General features: G+C 44.5%; 1 protein-coding gene across 1 annotated transcript in view; it reads left to right on the top strand.

The window, feature by feature from the left end:
- The first annotated feature begins 76 nt into the window (after nt 1-76).
- The window catches only part of AMFR (autocrine motility factor receptor), a 37,308-nt gene continuing 19,496 nt past the window's right edge, over nt 77-17,888 (top strand). Inside the window, exons 1-7 of the mRNA XM_075101741.1 lie at nt 77-412; nt 1,969-2,061; nt 4,006-4,170; nt 5,982-6,134; nt 16,162-16,202; nt 16,987-17,119; nt 17,672-17,805. Of these exons, the coding sequence (XP_074957842.1) occupies nt 191-412; nt 1,969-2,061; nt 4,006-4,170; nt 5,982-6,134; nt 16,162-16,202; nt 16,987-17,119; nt 17,672-17,805 (941 nt within the window). The 5' untranslated portion in view covers nt 77-190. The remainder of the gene's footprint in view (nt 413-1,968; nt 2,062-4,005; nt 4,171-5,981; nt 6,135-16,161; nt 16,203-16,986; nt 17,120-17,671; nt 17,806-17,888) is intronic.

Below are 17,888 nucleotides of genomic sequence, written 5' to 3'. Positions count from 1 at the left end.
GCACGGCCCCGGCTGTGACTCAGCGCCCGGGGGAGCGGGGCGGGGCGAGGGGTTTGGGTCCGTTCCCTTTCCTTCCCCCGGCCTCCGGCGGGGACGGCCCGGCCCCGGGGAGGAGGGGCGGCGGGGCGGGCGCTAGGCCGCAGGAGCGCGGGGAAGCGCGGCGGGCCGAGGCGGCGGCGAGGGCTTCGCGATGCCGCTGCTGTTCCTGGAGCGCTTCCCCTGGCCCAGCCTCCGTACCTACACGGCGCTCAGCGCCCTGGCCCTGCTGGGCACCGGCCTCAGCGCCTACCGCGCCCTCAGCCAGGCCCCCGGCGGGGCGGCAGGCAACGAGCCGGCCGAGCTCCCGCACCGCGGCGGGCCGCGGGCCCTGGACCTCGCCTACTACCTACTGTCCGACAGCCTCTGCGTCTGGGTGAGCCCCGGGCCGGGCGGAGCGGGGCGGTGCGGCGGGCCCCGCGGCCTGCGGCGGAGACGGAGCCCGGGGCGGCGGGGGAGCGGCCTCTGCTGGCACCTCACGGTGGCTGGGCGGCGGGGAGAGAACGGGCGGGCCCCTCTGCGGGCTCCGGAGGCGTCGTTTGGTGGTTGTTGTTGCTTGAGTAGTCGTTGTTGTTGGGGAGGGGGCGCCGGCCGCCGGCGGAGGCACCTCCTGCCCTCCCCGGGCCGCAGCCGCTCTTCTGCCTTCCCTCCTTCCTTCCCTCCCTCCCTCCCGGCCGGACTGGTTTCGGGGCTGCGATAAAGCCCAGCGCCCGAAAAGTTAAGCTTGGGTCAGAAGTCGTCCCTGAGCATCCCCCTCTCGCCGTGGCTGGGTTTTGGGGGAAGCTCTTGGTGGGGTTTTGCTGCTAAGCCTAGTGGGTGCTGTGCTCCCACTTCTCGAAGCACTGCCTGTTCTGATCAGCTAGAAATCTGTGTGAGAAGCCACCAGGCATTCAAAAGCCCAAGCTTCGCCTTTTTTTTTTTTTTTTTTAATAACATTTAAAGTCGTGCAGGTAAGAAGAAGCATTCTCACCATTTAAGAAAAAAAATGAAAAACAATTTTCTGTAGCTCTTGAAACTCAAACCTGGCAGTGGTATATGAACCTTGGCTCAGTAATTTCTGTAGCTGAAATATGGCTAAGAAGGGGATATCAAAACCTAGCAGAGCCATTGCTGTTGAATATTTATGCGTCTGTCAGTCAAAGGTGGTATTAATTGGACATCAGCTTTACAATGTGCTTGCCTGACTGAGGCGCTGAGTTTTGAATATACTGAGCACATTCAGCCTCTTGAAACTTGGTCTCAGGACCTTAAATTAAGGGCCTTGGAAAAGTTTATTCTATGTCCTTTAGAAATGACAGGGTGAGGCTGCTTCATCACACCCCCCCCTTTTTAGTGTTCTTTGTAGGTCAAAAGTTAATTACAAGTGTCTTGTTAGATGCGAGAAGCAGTTTTCCCAGGACCCTGTGTTCTGCTCCTTGCCGCTTTGTTTTAAAGCAGTTTTCCAAGAAGGATTTAAGCAGTGTTGTTACAGGAGGGGTGTGCATTATTCAGTATGTTTTGAGACAACGTCCGAGCCTTGTTCCTGTAACAACAGATTCAAACTGGAGTTTTCTCATCTGTCGTATGTTAAACAAAATGAGCATCTCATCTCGGTGATCTGTAGGTTTTGTCCCCATGTTTCTTGGTGCTCAGGTTAGCTAATCTATATGAAACGATTTGTCTTGGAGAGGTAGGTTTGTTTGTTGGATCTACGATGTATCAAACAGACTGTGTTAGTATTTCTAGAAAAAAGTTCAGTTACTTATTAGCTACTGTGCATGTCTTGGAAGAGGCCAGGCTTAAATTTCACCGAAAAAACCCCCAAACCCCACCCTAAAACTATTCTGTGAACAATGGTAGGTTTTGTTAGACTCGTTCTTTCCCTTTCTCTCCCTCTCTCTCTTTCTAAATAGGGCAAAAGTCTTTGTCGCTGACTGCTTTATTTCTTTCCAGGTGCTAGTGAACACTGCCTGCTGTTTTCTGATGTTGGTTGCTAAGCTAATCCAGTGTATGGTGTTCGGTCCTCTTCGTGTCAGTGAGAGGCAGGTACGGCAGACCTTTGTTGGTTTGGATTTCTGTGGTGTTTCATAATTTCTTTGTATATGACTGGTGTGGTTTTTGCTATGGAATTACTTGAAAGTACACAAGAAAAGTGAATTTTAGAAGAACTTTTTTTTAGAACCTTAGCATTATACTTCTCGCCTTTGAAAATGCTGTCCAATAAAACCAGGTAGAAAACAATGTGCCCAAGAAACCCTTCACGGTTAGCTAGGATACCCACAGTCACAAGATTCCAGTTTATTTCTGAAGGGAACTCTTCTTTTTTGTTGTTGCTATTGGATTTTATAAGCCTATGGTCAACTTGAAAATCCTGCTTCCTTAATGAACTTAGTAAGATTTCTTACAAGCGCACCCTCATTTCAGAATATTTATAAAGTGTTCTGCTCTATTCAGTTTGCGCTTAGCAGCAACCTCCAGCACGTTTCGTAGTTAGTTATCAGCGCTGGCAGTCTGAGTTCTTGCTTGTACCTTCTGTTGTGCCTTGGCTGCTGGAGAAGTGCGTTCCATCCTCAGACACTGAGTGGATGGTTTATCTGCCCTCAGGCGAAAGAGGGAGTAGGCAGGCATAAGCCCAGAGAAAGGAAGTAAGCAGGGCTGAAAGCTCAAGCTGTTTAGTCCTGCTCTTGGGCTAGGTGAGAATGTTTTTAAAAGTTCAGCAAGAGGACAATTAAAGCCCAGGCTTTTTAAAAACTTCCTTTAAAAAAGGTTCCTGCAGAAGATAAAAGCAGCAGCAGTGGTTTGAATAGTGTCTATATTTTTTTTTTAAAGAAGAAAGTCAGATGCATAAGTTGCTCTGTCTGTTTGCAGTAGCAATGGTTTGAAGCATGTTCATGTATTTTTAAAAAATGTGTAAATGCAGTTCTTTAGGAAAAAAGAGGATTTGTGACATGCAGAAGTGAGGCACAAAAAGCTTTGTTAATAGCTGTTAATCTCTCAAAGCCTATTGTATTTGTGATTCACACCCAGTAGAGCCTCTGAGTGAAGTGTATTAAAAACAAGGCACTCTCAGACTGCAGTGGGTCAGATTTTCTTTCCAGTCTGTGTTGACTATAAGGATGTGGAATTTTAACCACTGATAATTTCCAGGATGTTCTCTACCCTCTTAAAAACTGAAGTGGAAAGCAGTAACCGTGCGGATCCACATGCATTTGGACAGTGGGAGTATGCTTCAGTTCTCATGTAAAGGAAATCTGGTTATTAATATTGGCAAACCAAAAATGGCAGCATCATGAAGGAATTCTGGGCCTGTCTTAACTAAACTCCTGGTGATTTCATCGTGGTCTTCAACAAAGCATTTTATTTCATATATTTTTTTTACCCCCAACAAGCTGGCTTGCTATCTGCCGCTTGAGACCGTTATATTGTTTCTTTCATACTGCATGTGTGTGGGAATAATTTTTTTCTCATTGCTCATCCATCACATTCTCCACTGTTGATGATGTGCTTTTTAAGAGCGGACTTTGTAATCTTTTCTTAATCATTTGTACTTTTTGGCAGGTTTTTGGAAGCAAGGTGCTGGGCTATTTGGGTATCTTGTCTAACTAACCGTGGCAGTTCCTCTAGCAAAGAGAACACAGAAGCTGTCCTGCTTGGGCATGGAGAATCAAACTGAGATCAAACTTGCTTTGTGCTAAGCACTGTTCTAGAAGTGTGGCAGGAAACTACGTTGTGTGCTGTGTTGCACAGTTATGCCGTGGTGGTACAAAAGACTAGATAGATACTGAGGACTGCTAATACTTCTAGTAGGTTTTTCATTCAGTAAGGGTAACAAATACTGTTCAAGATGTGCACGCAGCAGGCTTTTGCTAAGGTATTGTCACATTTCTACTGCCATCTTGGTTTTTATCTTTCTCTTTTTTCCCTCCTTCTCACCCCTGCGTGTGGATTGTCAGTGCTTTCGCTACAGTAACCAAATGTCTTCCTTTACAGCATCTCAAAGATAAATTCTGGAATTTCATTTTCTACAAGTTCATCTTCATTTTTGGTGTGCTGAATGTTCAGACAGTGGAAGAAGTGGTGATGTGGTGCCTCTGGTTCTCTGGACTTGTGTTTCTTCATCTCATGGTTCAGCTCTGCAAGGATCGCTTTGAATATGTAAGTTTTGATTAAGGGCTGTCTTTTGGGACATGCAAATTCTGTTTCTGGTTTGGGCAGTGGTTCATGATAGGTTGCAAACACATCATTTAGACCATTTTCCCACCCTGCGGTGCTGTACACGTGCACCTCCCAGTAGCTTCAAATACTTGCTTTAAAGTGCAATGTCAATCTTACTCCTTCGGTTTTCCCATCAGACAAATGGAGCTGAAGATACTTATTTTCTTTGATAAATTGCACCTTATATGTGCCCTGTAATTACTGTTACATAACTCCGTGAGATGTCTTCATAGCTTGCCTTAGTGAAGAAATCTTGACAGCAGAACATCCCTTAGATTGGTGCCCTTTGGTATTGCTATTTGGTATCTGCAAAGCCTGTTTCTGTGGAATCTGTGCTCAGGTTTCAAGCTCGTTTACATCTACCAAATGTTGACTGCCAACGTCCTTACAATCCACAGTGCAACTTTCTCCATAAGCTAGATTCCAGTTTCTGTCAATACCAGGAATAAATTCAGCAGGGATACAGAAATTGAAGGCTAGGCAAGGAAGAAGGAACTGGAATTTGAACAGTAAATCTTGCCTTTTAAACATCTATAATACACATGCAGTTTCCTCAGCTCCTCTGTCCTGGAATAAAAGTTTGAACTGAACTGAATCCATGAAGGTTCTTTTGGTACCTCTGTGCTTTGCAGTGTTTTTTTTATTTATATCCAGTAAGGCCTGTTAATTCACAAGTAGCTAAGCACTGATCTCAAAAATAGATTGGTTGGGGTTAGGAAAATTGATACAGCAGTGAACAAGGCAGTCATCTGGTATTTTTAGCGTTGTTCAGAAAGCTGTAAAAGAACAAAGCTTGTGGGAAGAAATCCTTGTTATATTCCTTCTGCATTCAGAGCATGTATCGTAACTCTTTACTTGGACAAATGGTACTTGTGTGATCTGCTTTGCAAACTCGGGGATGTGGAACTGAACCAGATATAAACAAGCAAGAAAGAGCCAATTGAAAAACAAAACATGAGAGTCAAATTCATCAGTCGGACCAGAGTGAATCTTTGGGCAACTCCTTCTCTCCTTGTCCTGTTCTCCCCCTTCCTGCTCTGGAAATAAGGGTATAAACCACCTAAATACTTTGCCTCTTAGGTTGTCTTTGATTTAGATGGCCTAGGTGTAGCCTGCTGTTAAGGTAGTTTAGAGAATCAATATGCTGTATATGTTATGGAATGAGACAGCTATTTTCAGTAGACTCTGTCCAACAGTCTCTAGCTGCAACTTAAATTTTTGGGGGAGATAGGTCTTTCTTCCAAAGGAAAATTACACTGTAAGAACTAGAGGCTGGAAGATAAAGCTGGACAAATTCAGATCAACTGTAAGGTGAAAAATTGGCAGAACAATTATTCTCATTGCCCAACGACTGTATATTAAGGCTGGGTGTCTTTCTAAAATGTGTGTTCATCCTAAGGAGATGCTGTGGATTTGATCCAGAAACTACTGTATGAAAAAGTGTCCCTGGTTTTCTTGCAGAGGTGATCTAAACATTAGGTCAAATGATTATAATGATCCCTTCTGGCTTTAAAAGCCTGGTGAATGTAAATGACAGCGATATGAGCGAGACTTTGGGATGGTGTGTGGTTTTAGCTTTACTCTGCATCATTTATTACTACACTGCGTGGTTGAGGTTTTGAAATTGGTTTTATTCTAGAAAGCAAAAGATTTTTCCTGAATGAGGCCTTGTTTGACAAGGTGACTATGGAAGGCAGGGTGGTTGAAGTACTCCTTTAAACCTTTTACATATTTATGTATTTGTGTTGCAGCTTTCCTTTTCTCCTACCACACCCATGAGCAGCCACATCAGAGTCCTGACCCTGCTTATAGCCATGCTCCTGTCCTGCTGTGGATTAGCAGTTGTCTGTGGTATTATTGGCTACACCCATGGCATGCACACCTTGGCTTTCATGGCAGCAGAGGTGAGACTTCCTTCATATGTGTTGTGGTTTCTGCTTTGCTTTTTGCCCCTCAATGGGGGTATCTTGGCCCGTGGTGGGTTTCCTTTTTGTTTCCTACAAGGATGAAACTCTGAAGATGCAAACAAGCCCTCCCCTGTTTAGAGTAGTTGCCAGATCTGCATGCTTTCTCTCTTTAGAGCTTAAGCCTGCAAAAAAAATCTTTGAAGAAGAGAACGAGAGGATAAATTTGTAAGATGATGCTGAAATGAAACATCAGCCTATTAAAAATAATGCTTGTGCTTCATGAGCATTGCAAGAAGGGTTAGTTGTAATGGCTGCTAGAGAGAGGGAGGGAGTGTATATGAAAGTGTAATGTGAACCTCAGCCTGTTTCTCTGAGCTTGTATTTCCTATTTTATTCCTCCCAAAAAGGAACGAGACTAACATCCTTTCCTTAAGGCATACTCATGGGATTTGCTTATGTTTGTGCAAAGAGATGCATCTCAGCTGAGATGAGCAACTCATGTTCATGTGCTCCTGAACCCATTGCAGTGTGGTGTAAACACCAATATGTTTGTGGAGTGGACATCAGTATGTTTTTGATGTTACAGTGGGTTGTTGGGCTTTGCCTGAGGAAGTAATAATCTTAAACAAAGGGGAGGTAACCAGTATAATTGCAAGTAAGTAATGTTAGTACATCCTTAGTGCAGATAACAAGTAGCATGTACGGTCGATTTTTTTTATTTTTTTTTTTTTTCCCCCTCCTATCTTGAATTCATACTTGGAGTTAGCAAGGAAGAAACAAAACAGTTGGCTGATAGTTGGAGAATATGATGCTGGTCACACCACAGTTCGGTTATTTAATATGTTGGTTTACTTTCCCCTGAATATGAGAATATGCAAGGGCAAATTTGTAATTACACAGTGGAAGTGTATTGAAGATTTGTCAGTGTCTCTTAATAGGCGGAGTCCTGTTGGTGTTGTGTCTCGTCTCTTAGCTTGGCAGAAGGATGTATCAGACTTGTACCAGTGTGGTGTAGGTTTATCAGGGAGTGTTACTGTGCCAAAGCATGGCCTCGTTAGCGCTGTGCCATGTGCTGCTGTATGTGTTTTGGGTCGCAGGATGCGGCTCAGCTGTTCATTTCAGTGGGAGCTGTTCTGTCTGCTTATTAACAAAGGAGCAGCTTAGCCAGTGTAAGCCTATGGTCCTCAGTCAAGCCATGGATCCACACAGCCTGCTGTGCTGCTGGTGGACAGCAGAGGAGGTTTGTGGGGAACTGTGGTTTAACCCAGCACCTAAACACCACACAGCCATTCACTTACTCCCCCCCTGCAGTAGGGTGGGTGGGGGGGTGTGTGTGTGTGAAGTTAAGATTTGTGGGTTGAGATAAAGACAGTTTAATAGCACAGGAAGGAAAATAATAATAATAATAAACAGTTATACAAAATAAGTGATGCACAGTGCAATTGCTCACCACCTGCCAGCCGATGCCTAGCCAGTTCCCGAGCAGGGGCCCCTCTGTCCAGCTTTCTCTTAGTTTATATGATGAGCATGGTGTGCTATGGTATGGAATATCCCTTTGGACAGTTGGGGTCAACTGTCCCAGCCCATCTTCTTGTGCACATGGCAGAGCAGGGGAAGCTCAAGAGTCCTTGACTTAGTGTAAACACTACTTAGGAACAACTGAAACATCAGTGCGTTATTGCAATTATTCTCATCCTAAATCCAAAACACAGCACTGCACCAGCTACTAGGAAGAAAATTAACTCTATCCCAGCCAAAACCAGGACAGTATCCACCCCTTATTCTATACCATCTACCTCATGCCCAGGTCCCACACTTTCCAATACATTCCAGTTAATCATCCCTACTTTTCCTGTCTTTTGATATATACATGCAGATATCATTCCCTATAAAATGTTCATTGTGTTCACGTAGTCCATGTCCTTGGGCTCCATCTGTCATAAAGTCCTTCAGGGCAGGAGAGATGGCATGTGGTGGATTGTTGCATGGTGAAGCCAGTTCTGGTTCTATTATCACTGTGCTTTGCTCTGTTTTCATCAGAGTTCATTCTTTATTAGTCTGGGTCATTCTTACTGTAATACTGTTGATATGGCATATTGCAACCGTAGAAGTGATGACATACATACAGTATTATATAGCAATTAACATCATACAATTCAGTTCACTGCCTATTTTCACCCAAAATCAAGTCCCCTTGAGGTACGCATCCTCCCACATCACCCACCAAGTGCACCCAGGTCCTTGAGCAAAAGCAATCCCATGAATGGATTTGCCTTTGCCTGAGATGGGAGTAATCCAGACTGTCTTCTCCAGCATATTTTTTGTGTGCACTACAGGGACTTTATCCCCCTCTCCAGTATTTAAAGTCTTTGATTGGGCAGGATCAGCTTGATTTGCAGATCCTCTAGTGTTCACTAACCAGGTGGCTTTTGCTAAAAGTGTACCCCAGTGTTTGAACGTCCCACCCCCCATTGCTCTCAGTGTAGTCTTTAACAGCCCATTGTGTCATTTGACTGTCCCGGAGGCTGGTGCATGATAGGGGATGTGATACACCCACTCAATCTCGTGCTCTTTGGCCCAGGTGTCTATGAGGTTGTTTTGGAAATGAGTCCCGTTGTCTGACTCAATTCTCTCTGGGGTGTCATGTTGCCATGAGACTTGGTTTTCCAGGCCCAGGATAGTGTTCTGGGCGGTGGCATGGGGGACGGGATATGGTTCTGGCCATGCAGTATTTGCTTCCACCATGGTGAGCATGTGTTGCTTGCCTTGGCAGGTCTGTGGGAGTGTGATATGGTCAATTTGCCAGGCCTCCCCATATTTATATTTCAGCCACCGTCCCCCATACCACAGAGGCTTTACCCACTTCGCTTGCTTGATTGCAGCGCACATTTCACCTTCGTGGATAACCTGCGCAATAACGTCCATGGTCAAGTCCACCCCTCGGTCACAAGCCCACCTGTATGTTGCATGTCTTCCTTGATGGCCTGACGTGTCATGGGCCCACCAAGCTATATGTAATTCACCCTTATGCTGCCAGTCCAGATCCACCTGAGCCACTTCAATCTTGGCAGCCTGATCTACCTGCTGGTTGTTTTCGATGTTCTTCAGTGGCCCGATTCTTGGGGACGTGAGCATCCCCGTGACATACCTTTACAACCAGGTTCTCTACCCGGGCAGCAATATCTTGCCACAGTGTGACAGCCCAGATGGGTTTGCCTCTGCGCTGCCAGTTGCTTCGCTTCCACTGCTGTAGCCAGCCCCACAGGTCATTTGCCACCATCCAGGAATCAATATAGAGATAGAGCACTGGCCACTTTTCCCATTCAGCAATGTATAAGGCCAGCTGGACGGCCTTTACCTCTGCAAACTGGCTTGATTCACCTTCTCCTTCAGCAGTTTCTGCTACTTGTTGTATAGGACTCCATACAACAGCCTTCCACCTCTGGTGCTTTCCCACAAGATGACAGAACCCATCAGTGAACAGGGCGTACTGCTTTTCATCTTCTGGCAGTTTGTTACACAGTGGGGCTTCTTCAGCATGTGTTACTTCCTCCTCTGCTGATAATCCAAAATCTTTGCCTTCTGGCCAGTCCATAATCACTTCCAAGATTCCTGGGCACCTGGGGTTTCCTACTCGAGCCCACTGGGTGATCAGTGCAACCCATTTACTCCATGTAGCATCAGTTGCATGATGTGTAGAGGAGTCATGTCCCCCCCCTTTGAACATCCAGCCCAGCACTGGCAGTCGGGGTGCCAGGAGGAGCTGTGCTTCAGTACCAACCACTTCTGAAGCAGCTCAAACCCCTTCATATGCTGCCAGTACCTCTTTTTCAGTGGGATTATAGCAGGCTTCAGACCCTCTGTATCCACAGCTCCAAAACCCTAGGCGTTGACCTCGGGTCTCCCCATGTGCTTTCTGCCAGAGGCTCCAGGTAGGGCCATTCTCCCTGGCTGCGGTGTAGAGCACATTTTTTACATCTTGTCCTGCCTGGACTGGCCCAAGGGCTACGGCATGAAGTATCTCCTGTTTAATTTATTCAAAGGCTCGTTGTTGCTCATGGCCCCACTCGAAATCATTGTTCTTCCAAGTCACTTGAAATACCCTCTCCTGTGGTAGTCTATGCCAAGGATGCATGGAGCCAGGCGCAATGGGGTGCTTTTGCCACTCAGCCCAGTTAGGCTCACTTCAACCTCGAATACAGTTAGCTGTTGGGGTCCCCTGTCACTCCAGCAATACGGATGGGTTCTGCCCCTGTATAGCTTGACGGCATTAGGGTGCACTGTGCACCAGTGTCCACTAAAGCCTTATACTCCTGTGGGTCAGACGTGCCAGGCCATCGGATCCACATAGTCCAGTAAACCCAGTTGTCCCTTGCTTCCACCTGGCTGGAAGCAGGGCCCCTCTAGTCCTGATCATAGTATTCATTACTCACTTCTTGTAAACATGAGTCAGAAGTCCCTTCATTAAGATCACAAGTGAGATCGGCCCTTCTGTTCTGTCTGGGGAACTGCCCACTGGAAACTGGAGCAGCAATTTTCCTGGATGAACCCTCTTTTGTGGCTGTTTTTCCTTGCAATTCACGTACCGGTGCCTCTAGGGTCGAGGTAGATTTTTCCTTCCTGCTTCCTCATGTCCTCTCCGTGATCATGCAGGTAAAACCATAGAGCGTTCCGTGGTGTGTATTCTGTCTCCTCTTTCTTGAGCAGAGGAACACTTACTCCTACTAGCTGAGATACTGGTCCATACAGGTGAGGAGAAGGACCTGTTGTTTTTTAGCTGCTGGACATTCTGGGACAGTTTCCTCACAACTGAGACGAGGGAGGAAGAAACATTTTCTTTGTACTGCTGGAGCTGGCCAGCCAATTCATCCACTGTTGGTTCCTCTCCATATTTCCAGGCCAGCATTGCCAATGATTTGGCATGTAACAATGGTGTGCTCTGTACAAACTTCTGCCACGTGGGTTGTGTGCACCGGACTGCATCTAGATCTTTGGATAATCGCTTTTTGTCCAGGTCACTATAAATTACCTCCAGCACGGCTCATTTCCTCAGGTACTGGATATCTCTTTCCGTGATGGGCAATATATAACATATTCCTTGAAGGGATACCTTTCCTTCACACCAGACAGCAGTGGCCTCCAGAGGATGAGGGCTCATGCCCCTTTTCCAATCACTTTGTCAATGCCCCCTTCCCTAGAAAGGGATCCCAGCTGCTCGGCTTCCTTGCCCTCTAATTCCAGGCTACTGGCCCCGTTATCCCAGCATTGGAGCAGCCAGGTGACAAAGCGCTCACCTAGATGATGGCCAAAATATTTTTGCATATCTCACAGATCACTCAGGGACAGGGGTCAGGTGGCTACCACCTTGTTTAAGAATTCTGCCTCTTCCTCATGATGACCTTGCTTTTTCGTCATCCCTTACTAAATGAGCTGACTTTCACTTCCAAGATTTCTTCCTGTGTATAGGGGTGACTGATACCAGCGCAGGTTGATTCTCTGGTTCAGCTGCAGTGCCTGTTGCTGGGGTTGGAGTAGCTGCAGTGCCTGTTGCTTTGTTGTCAGATCCAGAGACCTTCTCTTCCTCTGGAGGGTACTGAATAGCGTTGAACAGGGCTTGGTAGGCATGGCCAGGTCCCAGCATGTTGCAGTGATTTGTGTCTCTCTGGAGTTGCCAGGGTGACAGCAGACTTCTTCCAAATACTTTACTAGTTTTTCAGGATTCTGCACCTGTTCAGGGATGAAGTTCCAAAACACTGGATGTGCCCACCATCCTAGGTACTTGTCCATACTATCCCACATACCCTGCTACTCATAACCATCCAGCCTCGGGGTAGATCTCTGGGTGGTATTCTTAAATAGTTGTTTAAACAAGACCTGAAACACATTCAGGAGTAGGAGCAACAGGAACATGCCAGTTTGAACATCCCAAGGATATTAAAAATTCTCAAGAGCTGTTGTAACTAGCCCAGAGGGGAAGGGGAAGATATTTCCCCTGTAAATTGCCTCTCTGAGGAGAAAAGGTAAAAAGTGTAATTATTAATAGTTTCCAAGAGATGGCTCCTGAAGGACGGAGATGACGGCAGTGCTGAGTACACATACCAGATTTGTCTTATGACCAGCCGTTTTATCATATCATAAGCCAGTGTTACACAGTGCAGCAAAACGATAACCTTGACACAGCTCCCAGTGGTGATAAACAGCACAACAGGGAATGTGTCGGCAAGTAAGATGTTGTATAATGCAACCCTGAGAACAAGCACAACAATTTTCAGAGCAAATTAATCAATGTTGTGACCAGTGACTATCAAACTAATGTAATGAATGTTCATAACAAATTTGTTCTAAACTGCTCTGGTCAGATTTGTCGTTATATCAACCCATGGAGCCCCATGTTGGGCCCTGAAAGGACTGTCATGGTTTAAGCCAGCAGGCAGCTAAACAGCACACGGCCATTCACTTACTCCCCCCCTGCAGTAGGGTGGGTGGGTGTGTGTGTGGGTGTGTGTGTGAAGTTAAGATTCATGGGTTGAGATAAAGACAGTTTAATAGCACAGGAAGGAAAATAATAATAATAATAAACAGTTATACAAAATAAGTGATGCACAGTGCAATTGCTCACCACCTGCCAGCCGATGCCTAGCCAGTTCCCGAGCAGGGGCCCCTCTGTCCAGCTTTCTCTTAGTTTATATGATGAGCATGGTGTGCTATGGTATGGAATATCCCTTTGGACAGTTGGGGTCAACTGTCCCAGCCCATCTTCTTGTGCACATGGCAGAGCAGGGGAAGCTCAAGAGTCCTTGACTTAGTGTAAACACTACTTAGGAACAACTGAAACATCAGTGCGTTATTGCAATTATTCTCATCCTAAATCCAAAACACAGCACTGCACCAGCTACTAGGAAGAAAATTAACTCTATCCCAGCCAAAACTAGGGCAGGAGCATATAGGAAAGGGTCTCCTACCCTTGCTTGCAGCAGGCTGGTGTTTGAGGACGTTCATGAGCTGAGGCTTGCATAAGCTTCAGATGGACTCTGGAAAGTTGTCTGATTGTTCATTGAACTCATTTATACTTTGGCCTCTGCAATATCCAAAGGCAACAAATTCCACATTTAACTCGACTTTGAGTACACAAAAGAGCTCTTTTAGTTGTTCTGAATCTTCTGTCTGATAACGTCCCTGGCTATCATTTAATATATTTATGGTGAAAACCCACAAAGAATCATTCTCTGTTTACTCTTGTTTGCACCATTTGTTATTTTATAGACCTTTCTCCTCTCCCCCTTCTGACTTTTCCTCCAAGCAGAAGAATTCTAGTCTTTTGACTTGATCTTTTGTCATATGAGATTGTCCAATATCTTGCCCTTTCCTAAACCATTTAAATCTGCTCTATATGTGTTGGGTGACTACAAGTAGTCTCCTTAATATCCAGCACTCATGGAAGTGGAATAAAACATTTAGGTTTCTTTCTGCAAAGGCACTAGCAGTGACACCTCGTGGCAGTCCTCAAGCTCTTGGCAAAAAGCAGTAAATCTTGCAGACTAAAATATTTCCCTGGTGGTGGCTTGTGTGATGCTCTTTGAGAGGGACACTGCCAAGTGTATTCCATTAGTGTGGTTTTAATTACTGTAAGTTACATTAAGCTATTAATCTCTCTCCTGGCTCTGCAAACATTGATTTAGCTTGATGCTTCAGGGTTTTCAGTAAAGCAATAGGGATGTTTTTCTCAGGTTTTAGTTAGGCTTCCCCTTGTTCTGTGTTGTTTGTCAGCATTTTCTTGCCTGCAAAGGATGGATGTGAAATGCACAAATTCCCAGAGAAAGTTGAATAAGGACAGTCTGGTTTTGAGGAAACATTAAGTTTTTTTGCCTTAATGTATGGTTTTTGAGAATTATAGTTTAGCAAATACTGCCCAGTCTATCTTTGCACCTTTTTTTTGTTGTGAGAAGGAATTACTCCATTCCTGTAGCAGCCACCCTGTGATCCTGTCTCATACATCTTAGCTGAGGCTTTATAATGATAGTGATATTCAAATCTTAGAATTGTACCTTATAGATAATAACATATTTTCCTGTATAGCTTCTTAAGCTGCATCCATTATCTTAGGGTTTGAGTGCCTTCCAGACGTCTGCTAATCTACATGACTAGTATCTGCCAGTATCACAGAGTCCCTGGGGGATGAGAATGTGTGTGTAGTGGAGCAGAGCAAGAGCTCTTGAGGTGTCAGTACTGAAAATGTCCTGCTGTACATATAGAACCTCCGGTTACAGAGTTGTGTAGCTTGTGATGCAATGTTGTACTTCTGGCGAAGTATTTCTGATGTCAGAATGTTGAAATGCATTTCTGGAAACAGTGGAGGAACTGGAGACCAGCACCTTGAACAAATCTACACTAGCTCATCCTTTCAGTTTTGATGCTCTTGCTGCCTCAGCAGTAACCAGTATAAATCACATCTTGACAATATGAACTTCTCAAAAGTTGCAAAGATTAGACTCTTCAGATTTCTACCTGACAGATGCCTTCCTTATCAGAGACTTTATGCCTCATGTACTGGTTTTGACACAAATTTGTGCCCAGTGGCATATCTATCCAGCAGCTCAGGTAATCATTCTGTTTTACCACTTGCATGGTTAGAATTTGGACATATTTACTTTTCCTCTGTGGTCTGCCCAAAGTTTCTCTGTAGCCAAAAGCCTCACGTGAAAAAAAGTGTAGTCTTTTCCTGGTACCCACATTGCAGGGTAACAGGAGACAGAAGAGGGTCTCATAGGGTGCCTCGCAGGAGCAGCTGGTGTGCTAATTTAAGTTTTTAAGAAAGTTGTTTGTGATGAGAACAGAACAGCGTGCTAGATGACGTGCTGTTACCTTCTTGATGTTTTTTGTGTCATTTGAATGATGTGTGCATCTTATCCTGAAGCCCTCATTTAGATAAAAGATTGCACTGGTGTTTAAATCATCACAGGAACACTTATTTTAAAGCCAACTAGTAAACAGTTGGCAGATATGTTGGACACTATTAAGGTTTAAATATGCATCGCAGCATTTTAAGAATGCTTTTTACAAATGGAAAAAATTATTCAGACCAACTGTTTTATTGCTATATTGGGAAGTTGGTGGTTTTGATAGTTCTTCTGTACTGTTTTTAATACTTTGTGCTGAAGGCATGCCATCAGACCAGTTTACAGAAATAGTTTCAGTTGCTCATATAAATCCCCTGCATCTTGGTGTCAGTTGGCCCCTGCTAACTACAGGGTAGTGTGGGCAGTCTCTGAAGGGGGTTCATCCTGTCCCATGTTCTTTCACTGGGAGAATACGACAAAGGGATGGGCACTGTGGGCCTGACAGGTTAGAGAGAGGTGGTGGGTCCATGTTTCTTAGATGATAAGAGCCCATGGAAATGTGGTTAGGTACTCTGGAAACAGACCTTTCTGGTGACTTGTCTTTACACTTCTGGTCTGCTTATGCTTTCTGATATACTCAGGGTTTTTTATTCTGTACTTAGCCTAGAGAGGTTAAGTATGATTAAAGAGAGAAGTTACTTTTGCAGTGTTCATAACTCAGCAAAGGGGGAAAATTATCTGAGAGTGCTTCCATGGTTCTTCCTCAAATTCCTGCTACTATTTGGTTCTTCAGATTTTTCTTGAGCAGTGGGATGAGGAGAGGTGTGCTCCCTTCATCTGAAGGTAGTTGCTGGGGTTGTGGTCTCAACACTCACTGAGTGATAAGAATCGGGAAAGATAACGTGCCCTGTGTAGTGAGGGAAAAAGTGAGACTTCACAACAGTGGCCACTCCATGAACATTGAGTGTTTGAGGACAATTTCTCCTGTATTTATGTATAAGCTTCATGTTTGTCACAGGTATATCATGCACATTGTCATCTGTAGTGACTGTTGGTTCACAAGAACCTGTTAAGCTGCAATAAATGCATTTTGTGTTACAGCCCTTTTGCTCCCACCTCAGTACCACTGTCCCTTCCAGAATGTTGTTAACGTACCTTTCCCCTCCCCCTCCCCCCTCTTTTTGCAGTCTCTGCTTGTGACAGTCAGAACTGCACATGTCATTTTACGGTGAGTACCTCATGTTTTGCAGGATGGTTGTTCAAAAAGGTAGTACATGTAACATGTTGATTTAAGAGGCTGAATTGCGAATGCATGTTTGGAGATGGGCAAAGGTGGTTAAGTTTAGCCTGTACTGTTTTTAAGCATGAATTCTGCAATGCATGGAGAGCTTTAGTGGGTCTAACAGCTTGAGGCATGGATTAAAATGGATTGGTGCTGCTGTATGAGGGTTGATATATGCTACTTAATGTTGTCCTACTGGGTTTCTGTTAAGATCTTAAATGTCTAGATCTTTTGCTTTGGTAAAGTAGCATGCATGTGTATCTGTAATGCACATGTGTATGCATGTGTAGGGCTCAACGTGTAGCACAGAACCTTTTTGTCCAGGTCACTGTTGGCATTCCAGGACTGTCACCAAGCTGTAATGCCTTACCTGAGAAACACCTCAGGTGCTGAAAAATGTGGGTCTGTAGTTACTATAATCCCAAGGTTTGCTCTTGATACATGCAGGAGTTTTTAGCAAGTGCTACATCTTCTCCATCAGCTGGTGGTATCTGTAATGTCAGTGATGTCTAAGCATTGATTGATTTTAGCTTTTTTAAAAGGTTGCTGTTTGAAACCAGTAACATTAAAAAGAAGTCCCCCAGGAAAGCACACAGTGTGGGCACTGGGCTTAGGAAGGGCAAAGAATCCATATCCAGAAGTTGTTTGAAAAATGGATAAAGTAGTTTGAATGCTAGAGATGGTATTTAACAAAAAAGATAGAATAATGTTAATTTCCCTGCTCTTGCAGATATGTAATTCATCTCTGGGATCTCAACCATGAAGGAACATGGGAGGGCAAAGGCACTTATGTCTACTACACAGATTTTGTCATGGAGCTAACCTTGCTTTCACTGGACTTGATGCATCATATTCATATGCTGGTACGAAATACTGGACATAATGTTGAGCAAATAGATGGGCCTTAAAATAAAGGGTACTGGGTATACATATTTTATATATTTTTTGCTTTGCTTATTTTAAGAACCAAATATTACAGAGAAGTTATTTAAATTAAGGGGAGACTAGTGTGCAGGGTTCTGGCATTCTTTCTTCCTGTGTAATGGGATTCTTCATGAATAACTTTGTTATGGAGTATTAACTGTGTCATTATCTGTTTAATAGGTGTTTAATTAGCTTTATTATTGAGTAATATCAGACTGTATCATTTTTATTGCAGCAGGAGACATGAAGCTGAACAGGACTGAATACAGTTTATCATTATTACAAATGCTGTGCTGCTTAAGTTGTGTCTGAAGATGTAACATGTAGTAATACCTGTGAACACGTGTGGTTAGTCTGAATGGTCTCAACAAAAGAAAAAATTCTTCACTCCTGGTTTCTTGATTTCTTTTAAGACCTGATGCAGTTTCTTGTGGCGGCCTCTGTTTCCTATGGTGTTAGTTTCTAATCACTGTTCTGGTTTTTTTCCAAAGCTGTTTGGCAATATCTGGTTGTCAATGGCGAGCCTGGTGATTTTTATGCAGCTGCGCTACCTGTTTCATGAGGTTCAACGAAGAATTCGGCGGCACAAGAACTACCTGCGTGTTGTTGGAAACATGGAAGCTAGGTGAGCCTCTTGCTTGCTCTGGTATCTTGATGAAGAAGTTGGGATTCTTTTATGTTCCTTTGAGACAACGATGGCATTGTGTA

This window comes from Phalacrocorax aristotelis, chromosome 8, assembly GCF_949628215.1.
Source record: "Phalacrocorax aristotelis chromosome 8, bGulAri2.1, whole genome shotgun sequence".
In the NCBI taxonomy this organism is placed as follows: Eukaryota; Metazoa; Chordata; class Aves; order Suliformes; family Phalacrocoracidae; genus Phalacrocorax; species Phalacrocorax aristotelis.
This window is presented reverse-complemented; position numbering and strand designations above follow the sequence as displayed.